Below are 15,900 nucleotides of genomic sequence, written 5' to 3' on the forward strand. Positions count from 1 at the left end.
AACTGATACTATACTATTAGGATTAAAGAGACATACAAACAAAATTTCCTTCAGAATAAAATTTTATCCTTTTACTTATACTAATAACCTCCTATCTTGTCCATGGATATGAAATTGTCATGTTGCATAATGATGGAAAAAAAACATTGTTTAGGTATTGACTTTATAATTCAAGTAATAAAATCTACCATTTCATTTTACATTAATCCTACAGTACAGATATGGTACCTTATTTCATTGATTTTAGCAATCACTAATTTACATGGCTATCTCCCAGCATTTACAGAATCATTCTGTGCTTAATGAATCTTATCAAATCCTTAAGATTGCATGGGACACTGTTATCTGAGCAATATAAGACATTATAAAACAACCTATGCACTGAGATACCATATAAAAATATCTTCGTAACACAACCAGAAGACATTCTAGCTTCCAAATTAACACATCGTAAGTCTTTATTGATTTTTGTTCAGGCATCAAGGAAGAAAGTGTTTCAAAGCCAAACTTTCCTACTTTTATTTCTGTTATTCCCAATACTACAATTCCTAGTCAATGAGGTAATCCAGAGCATCAAATATTTTCTATTTATCCAACTAAAATTATCAAAACCTTTCACATGATCAATGGATTTGCCTTCATCTGAGAGGATTTTATGTTTGAAAACCACTGTTCATAGGGATATACAGATATTTAAAGTGTAAATGATTTGAAAAATACTTCATTATTTATTCCTAAAAAAAATAATCCAGTAATTGAAAATAATTTACAATTTTTATGCAAGTGTAAACTACAAATTCAGGTATGGCATGCTAAAAGCAAACATTTAAAGGTATAGGTGGATATCTTTTGTGACAGCAATACCTTTTTTTGATTTAGTATGTTTGTTCAGTTTGTTCTGTTTTGTTTTTTTAAACAGCGATTGCACTGCAGTTAGTGATCATGAATTTGGTTACTCTGTCTGCTGGAGTATTCTTGTCACATTTTACTGGGTTCACTATGAATATACAAGGGTTACTTTGATTACTTTTCCTTATCACTGGTTTGCTTGTAAGTGGAGGTGCAGTCTTCTGATATAGGAAACCTTATATAGAAATACTGGCAAGTAATGTGTGGGTTGAGTTATGTTTCCGTGTGATTCCTTAAGGAAGATACTACGTTTGTACATTGTCTTCCAAGTGGTTACTCAGCAGACATCCGTCATTTATAGGAAAATATTCTTCTGGGCTAAACTTTGGTAAAAACACCACAAATGGTACATATTCTGAATTTGTATTCATGTAAGAAGAATCAATATCAGCATGAAGTACAATTCACAAAACTCAGAATGTACTTAGTCTCTTAGTATTACTGTAAATAGAGTAAAACTCCCTAATTGAGTTGTATTAAATGATGGATTATTACTCTGATGTAGGATGCTTAAGAAATATGTTCCTAGCCATATACTGTATTCTAGGTATATATATGATGTAATTGATCATTTCTGTTACTTAGGTGACCTTTTTATTTTTAAAACAAATAATGTCTTTAGTGGTTTATGTGGTTTATACACTAGTCATCTTTTCATGTGCATCTTTTATATCCTGTCAACTTCAGACCTTAACATTACTTTAAGTAGTAGTTCTGAAGTCCTGTGAAAAATCTCAGAAGTCAGTATCTTGTTATCAGTGGCCAAAACATACCAGTTTTCCCTAAATTTTATTATTTTTTTCTTATTTATGTAAATAACTTAATGTCATCAATAAAATAATAACAAAAAATAACATTTCTCTACATTGCGTCAAAGAGCTTGATGATACGCGGAGGTGGCCCTAAAATTTTTAGCTTCATGAAAGCAGTGTCCAGCTTCAAGGAGAACCACTATAGCCATCATTTTCTCGTTCAGTAACTTTGAGGTGTTGAAGTGTCATGCTAAAAACTCTTCTCAATATTTTAATCCAGTTAAATTCTCATTTTTTTACAGTTCCAACACAGTTGTAGCTTGGAAATGCATCTGAAGTTTCATGTTTCCATGCCAAAAATAATTTTCGGTTGTCCCTAGTAGTGCTTCTGGATGAGATAACAGTTCAGAACAGACCATTTAGACTGATAAATAGAAAGAGAATTTACATAGTTTTCTTTTAATTTAACATAAGTGTCCTTATAAAATCATAAAAACTTTTAAATAAAGTAAAAGAAATATTTTGGTTACAAAAAGTAAATTTTGTATAATTACATCTTAAATTTTGAAAATATTCTAAATGGGATTTCATATTTTAAATATTTTAAATGGGATTTCAACTACTTGAATTTCTGAGACTTATAAAAAATAAAATTTAAAACAAAACAAAACAAAAACCAAAAAAATATTTTTGAATCACAAATGTGAGAGGTAGGCTACCACTGTGTTCTAGGCAGGCACTCCTATTTTTATGCCCTTCCAGTCCATTAGCCTTGACTAAATTTTGTCTGTAAATGCCTTATTTCCAATCATTTGGATTTTATACGAAGGCGAATATCAGCTATTCAACAGGACTCATTATCATATAGTTCATGCTTCAAACTTGAGTGACATGAAAAAAAAAACAAAAAGTGTTTGCAAAACACTTCTACGTAGTACTGTATCAAAATAAATCTTTGCTTTAGCTTCCCTAATTTACAGCCAACCACAGATGATTCAAATTGATGTGTAATAAATGTAAGTTGTTAGTTCTCTTGCTGAATTCCATGAATGCTGTGATCATTATTTCTGCAACATCCTTTGACAATATGATTCGTATTCTCTTCAATGCTCAGAACTGAAGTTGATAATAAATGCATTTTGCTGAATTTCAAGGGGTTCCGGTCACCTCATCACTGTAGTTACAAACTCAGTTTTTATGACAAATCCCTAGTCATCCCCTGCCCTGAAACTCTTCCTGCCCTCCATGCCCTCCCTCCCCAAGGACTATGCCAGTGCTTATTTTTTAAACAGGGCTTAATTGTCCTATACATAAACAGTTCTATTAATGTCCCTATGTATTTTGTTATTATTTCCATTCTCTGTAATAATAAGACTGTGCACATTGGGAAGTGCTTCATTTTAAAGGTAAATAAAATCTTAAGCTCCTCAAGGTGAGGAGGGTTTCAGTATCTGCAGCATGATTCAGGAAATACAAATGACAAATATACTGTTTAATCTTAAAAACGCATCTGTGCACATAGTGACATAGTATGTGCTAGAGGTAGTACTACTTCACTTTATCACTTCCTTAAATGTCTTGGGAAACTACCGAGAAAAAGTGAATTTCAGATACAATAGTTAACTTCAGCAAACATTGTGGCTACTAGACAACAGTGTTTTGTGATTCACCCATGCTGGATATGAAACTTCTAAAAGTCTGTCCAGGAAATAGCCTTGAGGTCGAGTTCAGTAAGTAGTTACCTTCACAATGGAAGGGGTATGTTAGGCTACTCCCTGACCCATCCCAGAAGAGCCATCAGACGAGCAAAGGCCAATCTCCACCTCTGTCCAACTCTTTCCAGGTTTGTCCCAGGTGAACCTCAGCACCAGGGGCTGGGGACACATACTGTCTGCTTGCTCTGGCCATGGTTTTCCTTCTTGATGGTGAACAGGGCGGTTGCATTGTCTATACATTTGAACATACAAATTATCCTGTGTTTGGGACAGGGGGTTGGCCTTATTTTGTTTCCTTCTACTTAAAAAAAAAAATCACAGACTTATGTTAACAGATAAGCTAATTAGACTTAATTTTTGCTATTGAATTGTGAATTACACAGTGAATTGCACTGTGAACTCCATTGACTCTTTTGGCCAACTGTTAGTTGACTCTGCTGGGAGCCTTTGGTGACTTGGCCAGAGACGGGTGCTGACTTTGGAGACACCCGTATTCCTGTATTTTGTAAGACAAATCTTGCTTGAACGTCTTTATATTTTTTTTTCTGTCTTAAAAGTGTTAAATTATCCAGCAAACTACTTTTTTCCTGAGAAAATTCCTGACATTTATTTTAAATGTGTAGATTAAAAATAATCATCGGATCATAGAATGGTTTGAGTTGGAAGGGACCTTAAAGACCGTCTAATTCCAACTCCCCTGCCATGGGCAGGGACACCTCCCACTAGACCATGTGGTTTGTCATCACTTGGTACAGGTTAAGTGAATTAACAGATGAAATCTAAAGTTTGAAATGAGCTATGAGAAAGAATCTTCACCGATATCTTTTCCTGTTGGGAAAAAAAGTCTTATTATTTCATGCTTGTGTGGACCTGTGTAATACATTCTCTCTTGGGCAAGCGAGTGTTGTTTAGGTTTGTGCTTATAGAGGCTGCTCTGTTGTGTGTCAGATACTAAATGGACCCAAGCCAGTTTCCTCCTTGAAATGTTTCCAAATCTCTCTTCCTTTTTGTATAAGTGATGCTGGTAGATATTCGTTAATGTCATGGTGTTTTTTTTTTCAGCTCTTCCCATTGTTCAGGTTTTACTTTATCATTGGGGTTTTTGACAGTGCTGTGGCTAGACAGCTGTGCCTCATTGTTTTTTCACTCTGGACTTTCTGGAGTCTGCTTATCTTGGTGTCTAGGAGATATTTGTTATCTTATCTTGTTCATTAAACCATTACATTTCATTTCAAAATTGTTTGATTGTACAGGTGTGTTTAAAGTCTCAGTACTCTTGGATTTGAGGATCTTATAGGTCTTTTCCAACCTAAATGATTCTACGATTCATTTGGTGATATGTCTTTCCTTCCTAAGGATATCTTCTGCTTTGAATTTACAGTTCTCTTTACAAAGTCAAGTCCACATTCACATATTTTGAATGTTCTTTATGATCTTTCATTTGAGATCAGAGACCTTTTTCTCTTCACAGTATTGCTGAAGTTCATTAAAAGTTTGCCTTTTCTGTTCTCTGCTAGTAGGTGTGCAAAGAAGGGAATGCTCAGAGCTGTTTTAGTCCCAATCAGCCGCCCCACTGAAGTACCACTTTTTGTACTTAAGCAGCTTGAGAAGCCGAACTCCGTCCTCTTAATGGCATTCAAGTAAATTTTGACTTTTTTTTTTTTCAAAATGAAAATTAAAAGCATTTGAAGGTTAAACTTCAGATGTATCTACTTTCAACATCTACAAAAGCTCTGTAAGGTCTGGGAACCCGTGGCCGCTGTGATCTGGCCAAGGCCAAGTCAGACCGCCCACTACCAGGGAAAGTTCCCTTAGAAATTCTACCCTGAAAGGACACTCTTGTTCTACACCTCATCAAAATTAAGCAACACATCTCAAGCCTAGAGGCTCATTATTACAGTGGTCTACCAGGCAGGCTGAAACACATACCTTGGCGCTGTCCTTCATGGTGAGAGCAAAAATGAAGATAAACATGCACACTTTTCTTTGCCTTCATCACAGGCATGACTTGCAGTTCTGTTGGTTTTACAAGCTCCAGTGGATTATGCCTCAGAGGCATGAACTTAATCGTATTTGCTCTTGGCAGGTATGAGGATATCTCCTCAGCCTCACTGTTTATTTCTGATAGCATTAAGGGCTTTGAATTTGGTGCACTCTGTGGCAGAAGACTCTCGCTCCTGGTATGATAGGGCACCACCCTGTTACCTATGTGAGTGTGAGCATTTGAGTTCATGATCATAATTCTTCAGTGCTGCATTTCATTCTACAAACTGGCCAGGTGCGGATGTGAACATCTCCTCTAGTTAATTTCTCTTGCAAAATAAATCTAGTCATACAAGGCAGGGGAAATGGGGAATCTGTCATTTTAACAGTAATTTTTACTCTCTTTAGTTATTGGGTTACTGAATTCATTAAATGCTTTCCCAAGACAAGCTCTGTGTAAGATCTACTCAGTGACCTTGTGTGCCCCAGTTGTAATAGCATGAAAGGATAAGGTGCAGATGTATCTACTTCCAGAAATGGCACAGCTTTATTTTTCTCTCAAGAGACTGTCACCTTCCTTGAAATTATTCATAAATAGATATTTGTGTGTTCTGTCTTCCTAGAGAGAAGCTACATTTGTAACTCTGAGCAATATTCCTTTCAGGATCTAATAAGTGCACTCCTGTCAGGATTCTCTGTGATGATGAGGCAGAGCCATTGCAGAGTCTAATGAAGGTTCTACACCAGTTATTCAGATCTGAGTGCCACTGCTTGTTAATGAGGCTGCACTGGAGCCAGCTGGCCTATTTTGGGACGTTCTTTCTCCTGTCATCTTGCTGTCAACATAATTGATAGAAAAAATGCCTGAACCTTGGAATAGGGACTTTCTATATATTTGTCCTGTCCTCTTATCCGTGGTTGTGACTGCCAGAGGGCTAGTTCTGTACGTTCAGGGTTAAGACTGTAAATTTTTTAATGATCTGAAAAGTGTTCAATCCTCTCTGCCTCACTGCTCTGTTTACTCTCAGATGTTCAAATTCCTAGATGAACTGTCATCTTTCTCTGACTTTTCCACTGAGTCTCACAAGGTCCTCCTTTCAGTCCTTGTTAAGGCAGAGTGACCTTTCAAGCTTATTTAGGTGCTGCAGATACTGTGTCTCAATCATGCAGTCATTTGTTCTAAGGAGACGATCACTCCTCAAGGCCGTACCCAGTCTAGAGACATGCAGGTATTGTTGTGGCCTTTTCTTTCGATGATGGTCTCATGTTCAATTCCCGTAACAGTCAAGTTAATTGCTCCCTCAGAGACTGTCCAATTATTTTGCCATCTTTGGGAATCTTTCCATGTGCATCTTTTTTCTAATGACAAAATCTTTCATTCTCTGTAATATCAGAGGCCTCAGGTGAACCCTGTGCCATAACAACTTCTGCCAGAAAGACATTTTAAACCACGTAAAAATTGCTTATCACTGTAGAATGCCCACAGCTTCTGGGCTTGAACCAGTAGAACCCTATATGTAGATCTTCCTCACATTTTACCTTCTTTTATTCAGTATACAACCTACTCACAGCCCGACTGGCACATTTTCTATATTTGAATATCAGATAACTAGCACTGATAGAGTTGACAATGGCTGTGCAATACAGATTACCCCACAAATCATATTCTGTAACGTTTTCCAGAGAATCCTACCCAGAGAATTTGGTAGTCTGAAAATAAGTACTGTATTGTCACTTCAGTGCTATAGAACCAACTCGAGGACAGCTCAAAACCAGATATTCCCTAAAGCTAAAGAAGATGGGCCGTGGCACTGCATTCTGGATTTAAACAGGCAGAAGTCTTCATTAATGTATTTTTGTATAAGTAAGACCAGCTTGACATTATTTTATTCTTTTCTCATAAAGGCATTATTGCTAGTTAAAGGTTTTTCCATTTGGCTGATCTGTGACTACTGAAATTTTTGTCAGGGTGCTGACTGTACATTTAAGGATTTCTTGTCCTGATGAATGGTTGAAAGAGAATTTGTAAGAGAAGAAACTCTTTAGCATCTGCAAATGTCCCAGTCTTTTTTTCATGCTTGTAGTCTCATGACAAGGATAGAAAACTCATCCTGAATAGCATCACAAACTGTAGAGGTCAGTTGGTAGTTTTCAGTCCCTGAATAATGAGAGATTTTTGTGCTGTAAAGAAATTCTGTGCTAATCTTGATTAAGCATTTCACCTCTTTGCCAGCCATCATAGTAAAATGATCTTTCTTTTGTAAGGCACGTCCTCTAGAACCTTGGTGATATGTCAAGCCAAACCTTGCTTTCAGGTACAACTTAACAGTGTGCACTTTTCATGTCTTGTCAGCAATCAAGAATTCCCTTTTTTGCTGACATACCCACCCAAATATCTTCAGGGGATTGCCCCTCCAGCTTCCCCAGCTTTCGGAGTGCTAATTTCAGACACATGTATCTTTTGGGATTGGGCCTGCCTTGGCCTCCATGTTCATAAGACAAAACAAAGCATGTCTTCAAGTGTAAATCTCAGTTTGACACTGGCAGGTATTGGCTGCGATGTGTTGTATCTGCAAGCAGGGTGGCACAAGATTCTTCTCTATAACTGCAATGCCTGGCTATCGGCTCTTCAGGAGGGACAGGCAGCACAAAAGGGGTGGTGGCGTGGCTCTCTACATTAGAGAATCTTTTGATGTTGTGGAACTCCAGGCTGGGAATGATAAGGTTGAATCCCTGTGGGTTAGGATCCGTGGGAAGGCCGGCAAGGCTAGCATCCTGGTGGGGGTCTGCTATAGACCGCCGAACCAGGATGCGGAGACGGATGAGGAGTTTTATAGGCAACTGACAGAAGTTGCAAAATCGTCGGCGCTTGTCCTCGTGGGGGACTTCAACTTCCCGGACATATCCTGGAAACACAACACGGCACAGAGAAAGCAGTCTAGGAGGTTTCTGGAGAGCGTGGGAGATAGCTTCCTGACGCAGCTGGTCAGTGAACCTACCAGGGGTGGTGCCCCGCTAGACCTTCTCTTCACAAACAGAGAAGGACTGGTGGGAGATGTGGTGGTCGGAAGCTGTCTGGGGCAGAGTGACCACGAAATGGTAGAGTTCTCTATTCTTGGCGAGGCCAGGAAGGGGACCAGTAAAACTGCTGTCTTGGACTTCCGGAGGGCTGACTTTGAGCTGCTCAGGACGCTGGTTGGCCGAGTCCCTTGGGAGGCGGTTCTGAAGGGCAGAGGAGTCCAGGAAGGCTGGGCGCTCCTCAAGAAGGAAATCGTGATGGCACAGGAGCGGTCCGTCCCCACGTGCCCAAAGATGAGCCGGCGTGGAAGAAGACCGGCCTGGCTCAACAGAGAGTTGCGGCTGGAGCTTAGCAGAAAAAAGAGGGTTTATAATCTTTGGAAAAAAGGGCGGGCCACTGAGGAGGACTACAAGGATGTAGCGAGGCTGTGCAGGGAGAAAATTAGAAAGGCCAAAGCTCATCTGGAGCTCAATCTGGCTACTGCCGTTAAAGACAACAAAAAATCCTTTTACAAATACATCAACGCGAAACGGAGGACTAGGGAGAATCTCCATCCTTTACTGGATGCGAGGGGAAACCTAGTTACTAAGGATGAGGAAAAGGCTGAGGTGCTTAATGCCGCCTTTGCCTCAGTCTTTAGCGGCAATACCGGTTGTTCTCCGGACACCCAGTGCCCTGAGCTGGTGGAAGGGGATGGGGAGCAGGATGTGGCCTTCGCTATCCATGAGGAAATGGTTGGCGACCTGCTACGGAGCTTGGATGTGCGCAAGTCGATGGGGCCGGATGGGATCCACCCGAGGGTACTGCGAGAACTGGCGGAGGAGCTGGCCGAGCCGCTTTCCATCATTTATCGGCAGTCCTGGCTATCGGGGGAGGTCCCAGTTGACTGGCGGCTAGCCAATGTGACGCCCATCTATAAGAAGGGCCGGAGGGCAGACCCGGGGAACTATAGGCCTGTCAGTTTGACCTCAGTGACGGGGAAGCTCATGGAGCAGATTATCTTGAGGGTCATCACGCGGCACTTGCAGGGCAAGCAGGCGATCAGGCCCAGTCAGCATGGGTTTATGAAAGGCAGGTCCTGCTTGACGAACCTGATCTCCTTCTATGACCAAGTGACGCGCTTGGTGGATGAGGGAAAGGCTGTGGACGTGGTCTACCTTGACCTCAGTAAGGCTTTTGACACCGTTCCCCACAACATTCTCCTCGAGAAACTGGCTGCTCGTGGCTTGGACTGGCGTACGCTTCGCTGGGTTAGAAACTGGCTGGATGGCCGGGCCCAGAGAGTTGTGGTGAATGGAGTCAAATCTGGTTGGAGGCCGGTCACTAGTGGAGTCCCCCAGGGCTCGGTACTGGGGCCGGTCCTATTTAATATCTTTATCGATGATCTGGATGAGGGCGTCCAGTGCACCCTCAGTAAGTTTGCAGATGACACCAAGCTAAGTACGTGTGTCGATCTGCTCGAGGGCAGGAAGGCTCTGCAGGAGGATCTGGATAGGCTGGAGCGATGGGCTGAGGTCAACTGCATGAAGTTCAACAAGGCCAAGTGCCGGGTCCTGCACCTGGGCTGCAACAACCCCAAGCAGAGCTACAGGCTGGGAGATGAGTGGCTGGAAAGCTGCCTGGCCGAGAAGGACCTGGGAGTATTGGTGGATAGTCGGCTGAATATGAGCCAGCAGTGTGCTCAGGTGGCCAAGAAGGCCAACGGCATCCTGGCCTGTATAAGAAGCAGTGTGGCCAGCAGGTCGAGGGAAGTGATTGTGCCCCTGTACTCGGCTCTGGTGAGGCCGCACCTCGAGTACTGTGTTCAGTTTTGGGCCCCTCGCTACAGGAAGGACATGGACGTGCTCGAGCGAGTCCAGAGAAGGGCGACCAAGCTGGTGAGGGGTCTGGAGAACAAGTCTTACGAGGAGCGGCTGAGGGAGCTGGGCTTGTTCAGCCTGGAGAAGAGGAGGCTCAGGGGCGACCTCATCGCTCTCTACAGTTACCTGAAAGGAGGCTGTAGAGAGGTGGGGGTTGGTCTATTCTCCCACGTGCCTAGTGACAGGACGAGGGGGAATGGGCTAAAGTTGCGACAGGGGAGTTTTAGGTTGGATGTTAGGAAGTACTTCTTTACCGAAAGGGTTATTAAGCATTGGAACAGGCTGCCCAGGGAGGTGGTGGAGTCACCATCCCTGGAGGTCTTTAAAAGACGTTTAGATGTAGAGCTTAGGCATATGGTTTAGTGGAGTACTTAGTGTTAGGTCGGAGGTTGGACTCGATGATCTTGAGGTCTCTTCCAACCTAGAGAAATCTGTGAATCTGTGAATCTGTGAACTGTTTGGTGACCAGTTTGTCGGAAATGGAGCTTTCTATCAACAGTTTACTTCAGTCCTCCAGCTCTTCAGGAGGTGATCCAAGTTGTATTTCTGATGGCTTAGCACATGACACAATAACCTTTTGGGGGTGGAATAAATCTATTTGAATTTTTGTACCAAAAGAGATGTTTGGTGCTTTTGCTCTTAGTACTATTGCTGCTTGGGCTATCTCTCAAATACATCCCTAATACCAATTTGCATCCATCCTGGACTCAGATGTCTCTGTAGCGAGAGTTTTGGTTCAGGCTGTGGTAATTCTGATACTGGTTCTTTCTGTTTGAGTGACATAGCTTACAGAATAGTGGTGCTTCTGATTTTTTAGTTATGCTTCTGAGATTTCTTTCTTCCTCACTTGTCAAAGCAGAGGTGAAGGTCATTTGTTCCTTGAAACATTTTTCCATATAAATTCAATATCACTCTTACAACTAAGTCATTTCTACTGCTGCTCTTACTACCAAATTTCAAAAGTTTTTGAAGTTTCAACATGTACTGTTCAAAAAAAAAAACCAACCACAGGTTTTTTTCAACTTTTGAAAATCTGGTATTTCACATCAAAATCCTATTGCTGCAGAGACTAGAATGGATAGTTTTCAGGCTTTGAGCTGTTGAAGGGTGACAGATTTAAAACCAGGTGGTCAGAAGAAGTTGATGAAACTATGAATCACGCTATGTAACACTTGATTGACCATATTTTTTCTGTTGTTTTTATAAAGTTTTCATGTTTGGTCTTAAGGTATTATATTTTATAAGTTAAACAATGTTAAATGGAAGGGTGCCATAAGATCTTTATGTATTTAAATTTTCAGTTAAGATTTAATATTAAAAACTTGAATAGCTTCCTTATATACAATTTTACCTGTGAAGTCAGACTTACCTTGTTGTACTGAGGATACTAGGTCCAGGATGAGAGTCACGTATTTCTTTGATTACCAACAAGTGACCGGAGCAGCATAAGAGCAGCATTCCCTGATGTATGTCCTACAGACTCAAACATCCCATTCTAAACAGGAGTTTCAGTGAGCTTCTGAAATCCTCACATAAGTTTTCATCAGTCTTTGCTCCTCTTCATCATCTGCTTTTAAGAACTATTTCCCCACCGGTTCTTTTTCTTCTCTCCCTCTCTCTTTCCCTTCCTCTCCCCTCCACTTCCCCTCCCCCTCTGTCCCTTCCTTTCTCCCATCTCCCACCTCTACAGGTTGCAGATATGGTGTAGTGTTGCTTAGAAGTTAAAATTCCATAGTTCTCTTTGCATCATTGTACTTGTTTTTGCTATGCCCTACCACAGTCTTGGTGAACTTATTTAAAATTTTGGAGCTCTGTACAAAAATCAAAAGGATTAAGGAAACTAGTAAGCAAAAATAAGAGCAACAGTAGATATTTACGTTGATATTATGTCATAACAGAAGAACATGAGTGCCCTCTAGTTCTCTTTGAAAAATCTGAAAAATATAATCAATTTAAAAGTGTAATTTTACCTCTGTGTCTCCTTGGAAAATAATTTTATTTAAATAGTTATTTATTTTCAAGAAAGAAATAAAGAACTTGAAATTGAAGTAGTATAAGCAATAACATTCACCTTGAAAAAAAAATAATCCAGTAGTAATTGCTAATGTATCTGCTAACGGATTTACTAACAGATAATAAGATATGGCAGCATTATGCAACAAGTTGTATCTGAATACATGTACTTTTTTTTCCCCAGAAAAAGTGCTGGCACTGAATACTGTCAGATTATTTGTGACTTCTCTATTCCTATATACTAAGGATTTGTTTTGTGCTTTCTGGTGTTGCAGCAGTGTGTTTTTAATTGCTGTTTGGGTGAATTGTAATTTATTTAATAACTACTGTATCTTATATTATGGTGAGATTATCGTGTGTTTTCATAAACATTTCAGACTAAGTGTCTTTCTAAAAATGAGGCTGGTGTATAGTTTAAAATTTATTTTTGGCATTTTGTTTTAGGAAAATCTGCAAAAGGATCATTTTCATGAATTTCTAAGCTGTAGAGTCATCTCTAAATAAAATTTTAATGAGAGAGTAAAAAATAGAATTTCTGATATTATCATTTTATCCCATTTAATTTTTTTATACTATTTCTTTTAAAATTAAATCTGTTTTGTTTTAATTTTAACTGTTTGTCCATGCAAATTAGAAGGAATGTGCAACTTACCAATTTGCTTAAGTTAACCAACATTTTAACACAGGACAAGTGACAGAGGAGTGAAACTGCATAGCATGCCATCAGTTTTGTGACTTGAAAGCTTACCTTATGTTAATCTGTCTCAGCTGTAGCATTTATGATTGATCTGAAGGTACTGAGTTGATGTAGTTATATTTTCTTATAGAGGCATTCCTGGGAAGAAATGTGGAACAGTCATAGTAACAGCAGAGGAGCTGGGCTGTTGCCGAGTAAGTGTGTGTTTGTTACTTTTGAAAAGTAAAGTGAAAATGTTTTTGCGACTTACCCTGCACCAGATTGTTAAAAAAATATATATATAAATTTCTATATTTTGATGTCTATAAGAAGTTAGGGTATTTTTCCCTTATGAGTTACTTTTAGCTTTATGTAGTAAAGAAATAAGCAGAAAACAACTTGAAGCATAAGGTTTTTGATTCTTAAATGAGTTTTAAATCTAGTCTTTGGTTCTCTAAGTAATCGTATTTTAATCTCTTAGTGTCCAATTTTTAACAAAAATCCATTTGTTTCATCTGTGGAATTACATTTCCATTATGGGATATTGATATTGCATGAACATCACAGTAAAATTGACCTTCTAGTTTAAAAACTTTATGCTAATAGTCATGTTATTTAAAGAAATATCAAATTAATGTTTATTGGAAAAAGCTATTTAGATATTTAAAAGAATCTACATACAAGAAGAATGTAAACGGTTTTCTTTCAAGTTAAGACTGCCTTGGCTTATTAATGGTACCTATAACATTACTTATTTAATAGAAAGCAAAAGAATATCTCAGCGTGTGGGGGACAGTCGGGAATTTGGCTGGTTAAGGGGAGAGACATGGTGTGGTCATGACCTTCCCAAAGTGTATCACCACTTTTCCCCCTCCTAGGTGCTCATGGAGAAGTAGATTGGACAGAGGAGAAGGCTTACTGGTCAGAAAGCACCTGGAGCCAGGCCAGCTCTGTGGCTTCCCAGCACTGAATGAGCTAGCAGCAAGCCGTAAATCATAGGGAAACAGAGACTGGAAGGAAGAATAAGGAAGGATTATATACACAGGGTGATAAAGAAGGGTTGGAATCTGAAGGTGGGGGAGTTAGCCCAAGCATGGTATATAATGAACGAGGCTGTAGTGTGTATCTTAGAAGAGTTTGCAATGACAAGATAGCAAATCTTAATGAGGAAAGCAATAATATCAGACGTTTGGTGAGATCCAGGGGATCTAGAGAATATAAGATTAGATACATAAACCTACAAAAATGTCTTAAGGCTTGAAGAGATTTGTTTCTGGGGCTTAGCTTTCGCAGTTTGGTGATGTTGGGGGATAATGCTTCACAGTTTCCTTAACTGAAAACTTTCACACTGGGTCATAAGCTGTTAATTCTTAATCTACTTCTGTGATAATAATGACTTTGTTTTTACTAATATGTCCAATAGCTAATCTGTTTAGGTCTTATTTACTTAAGCTTATTAGATATTTGAAGAAATATATTCCATAAGAAATAAATCATTATTTTTTTGCTTTTTTTCCAGTTTAGTTAAATTTGCGTTATTTCTCTGCAGAATTGGTGTATTTGAATAGCACACAGGGTAAAATCTTATTTGCCTTTGTCAGACAACCTACCAGTCCTGCACTGTTGTGCTAATAGGGTGCACCGACTCAGTCTCATTTAACTCCCATTAACAGTGTCTGTGGGAGTGCACTCATACACTACCTTTTCTCTGCTAATATTGAGTGGTGGAATAATAGACTTACAAAAAGCATGCCTTTTTGTGACAAGGATTTCTGAAAGAAGCAGTGGACACAATTTTATTTCAACTTTGATAGCAAGTGGAACCAGAAAAATTGTTGTCCTTCAACTATAATTTGTTAGGGCAGATTATTCCTAATTCTGACTCCTTTAGTTAGGCTTTGTTTATTGCTTTTGTCCTTTGCTGTTACCTTTTTTTTTTTTTTTTTTAATTGAGGAAGGATCCTAATTCTCTTCTTTCTTATCTGTCAGATTTAAAGGGAAAAACTGATCTAACTACAATTCAAGAAATTGGCTTCTCACTCATTTTTTTCTGTACACAAATGTTTGATCTTCTGGGGGATGAGTACTAACTTTGCCATTGCTCTACACAGTGGCATCTTCTCAGCCTGTGTTCACATCTCTGCTTTCATTACAAGAGAATAAATCAGTAAATGCAGAGTGTTATCAAACCTGATGATATGAAAGGTGGCACTAAGTGATGGCTCTCTGATATAGATGATGTAGCAATAGGACATGCCTGTGTTACTAGTGAGAATAGTAAGTATGGTCATGGAAAATGCCTTTCTCCTTTGTTTTGGGAAGTATTTTGGAACGTCTGAAAGTAGTAACTGATAAAAACGTTCACACTTTATCAGATGACAAAATGGACATATCATATAATTGATTTCCTGCAGAAATCATGCACCTACTTAACCATTCCTAAGTCTAGTTTGCCATCACCCTGAGCATTTATAGGTAACCTTAGAAGAGTCTGCAGAATGTTTTTTCCTTATATTCTGATTTAACCGTCAAGATCAGCTTTTCCATTCCAGTTATAACAAATCATTCAAAAGTCACAAGTATGTCATTAAACCCACAGTTAGAACAGGATTTTTTTCTTTCCCTTGTAATGAAGATAAACATTAGGTGCATTCCGAGGCCTTCCTGTTCTTCCAGGTTGACCCCACTCAGAACTTGCATAGACAAGGTTACTCTGGGCTCTGTGCAGTTAGGTTTTGAGTATGTTCAAAGAGAATCTACAGTTTCCCTGTTCCAGTGTTACTCCTCATAGTAAAAAGCTTTTTTTTTTCTTGTATTTAAATGGAATTTCCTGTATTTCATTTTGTACCTATTGCTGGTACAAATTACTTTTTACTTATTACTGGTCCCAGGTGCCCAAGGTTCTCGATGTCAATCCTTAGCACTAAATACCAAGACAGGCTATGAGGGACCCAGACTTTTCCATTTTCTTTGT

The 15,900-nt window shown here is 39.3% G+C and overlaps 1 protein-coding gene across 7 annotated transcripts in view; it reads left to right on the forward strand.

Annotated features, from left to right (window-relative positions):
* Positions 1-15,900, forward strand: part of CPNE8 (copine 8) — a 106,925-nt gene that overhangs the window by 39,664 nt on the left and 51,361 nt on the right. For 6 of the 7 annotated variants that reach the window (XR_007165136.2, XM_048068517.2, XM_048068511.2 and 3 more), the window contains one exon: positions 13,078-13,141. Coding sequence is in view for 5 of the 7 variants with exons in the window: in XM_048068517.2 (XP_047924474.1) it covers positions 13,078-13,141 (64 nt within the window). In the remaining 2 variants the exon portion in view is untranslated. Of the gene's footprint in view, positions 1-13,077; positions 13,142-13,562; positions 14,000-15,900 lie in introns of those variants that run through there. The other variant, XM_048068516.2, reaches the window with a different exon arrangement.

This window comes from Anser cygnoides, chromosome 1 (assembly GCF_040182565.1).
Source record: "Anser cygnoides isolate HZ-2024a breed goose chromosome 1, Taihu_goose_T2T_genome, whole genome shotgun sequence".
Taxonomy (NCBI): Eukaryota; Metazoa; Chordata; class Aves; order Anseriformes; family Anatidae; genus Anser; species Anser cygnoides.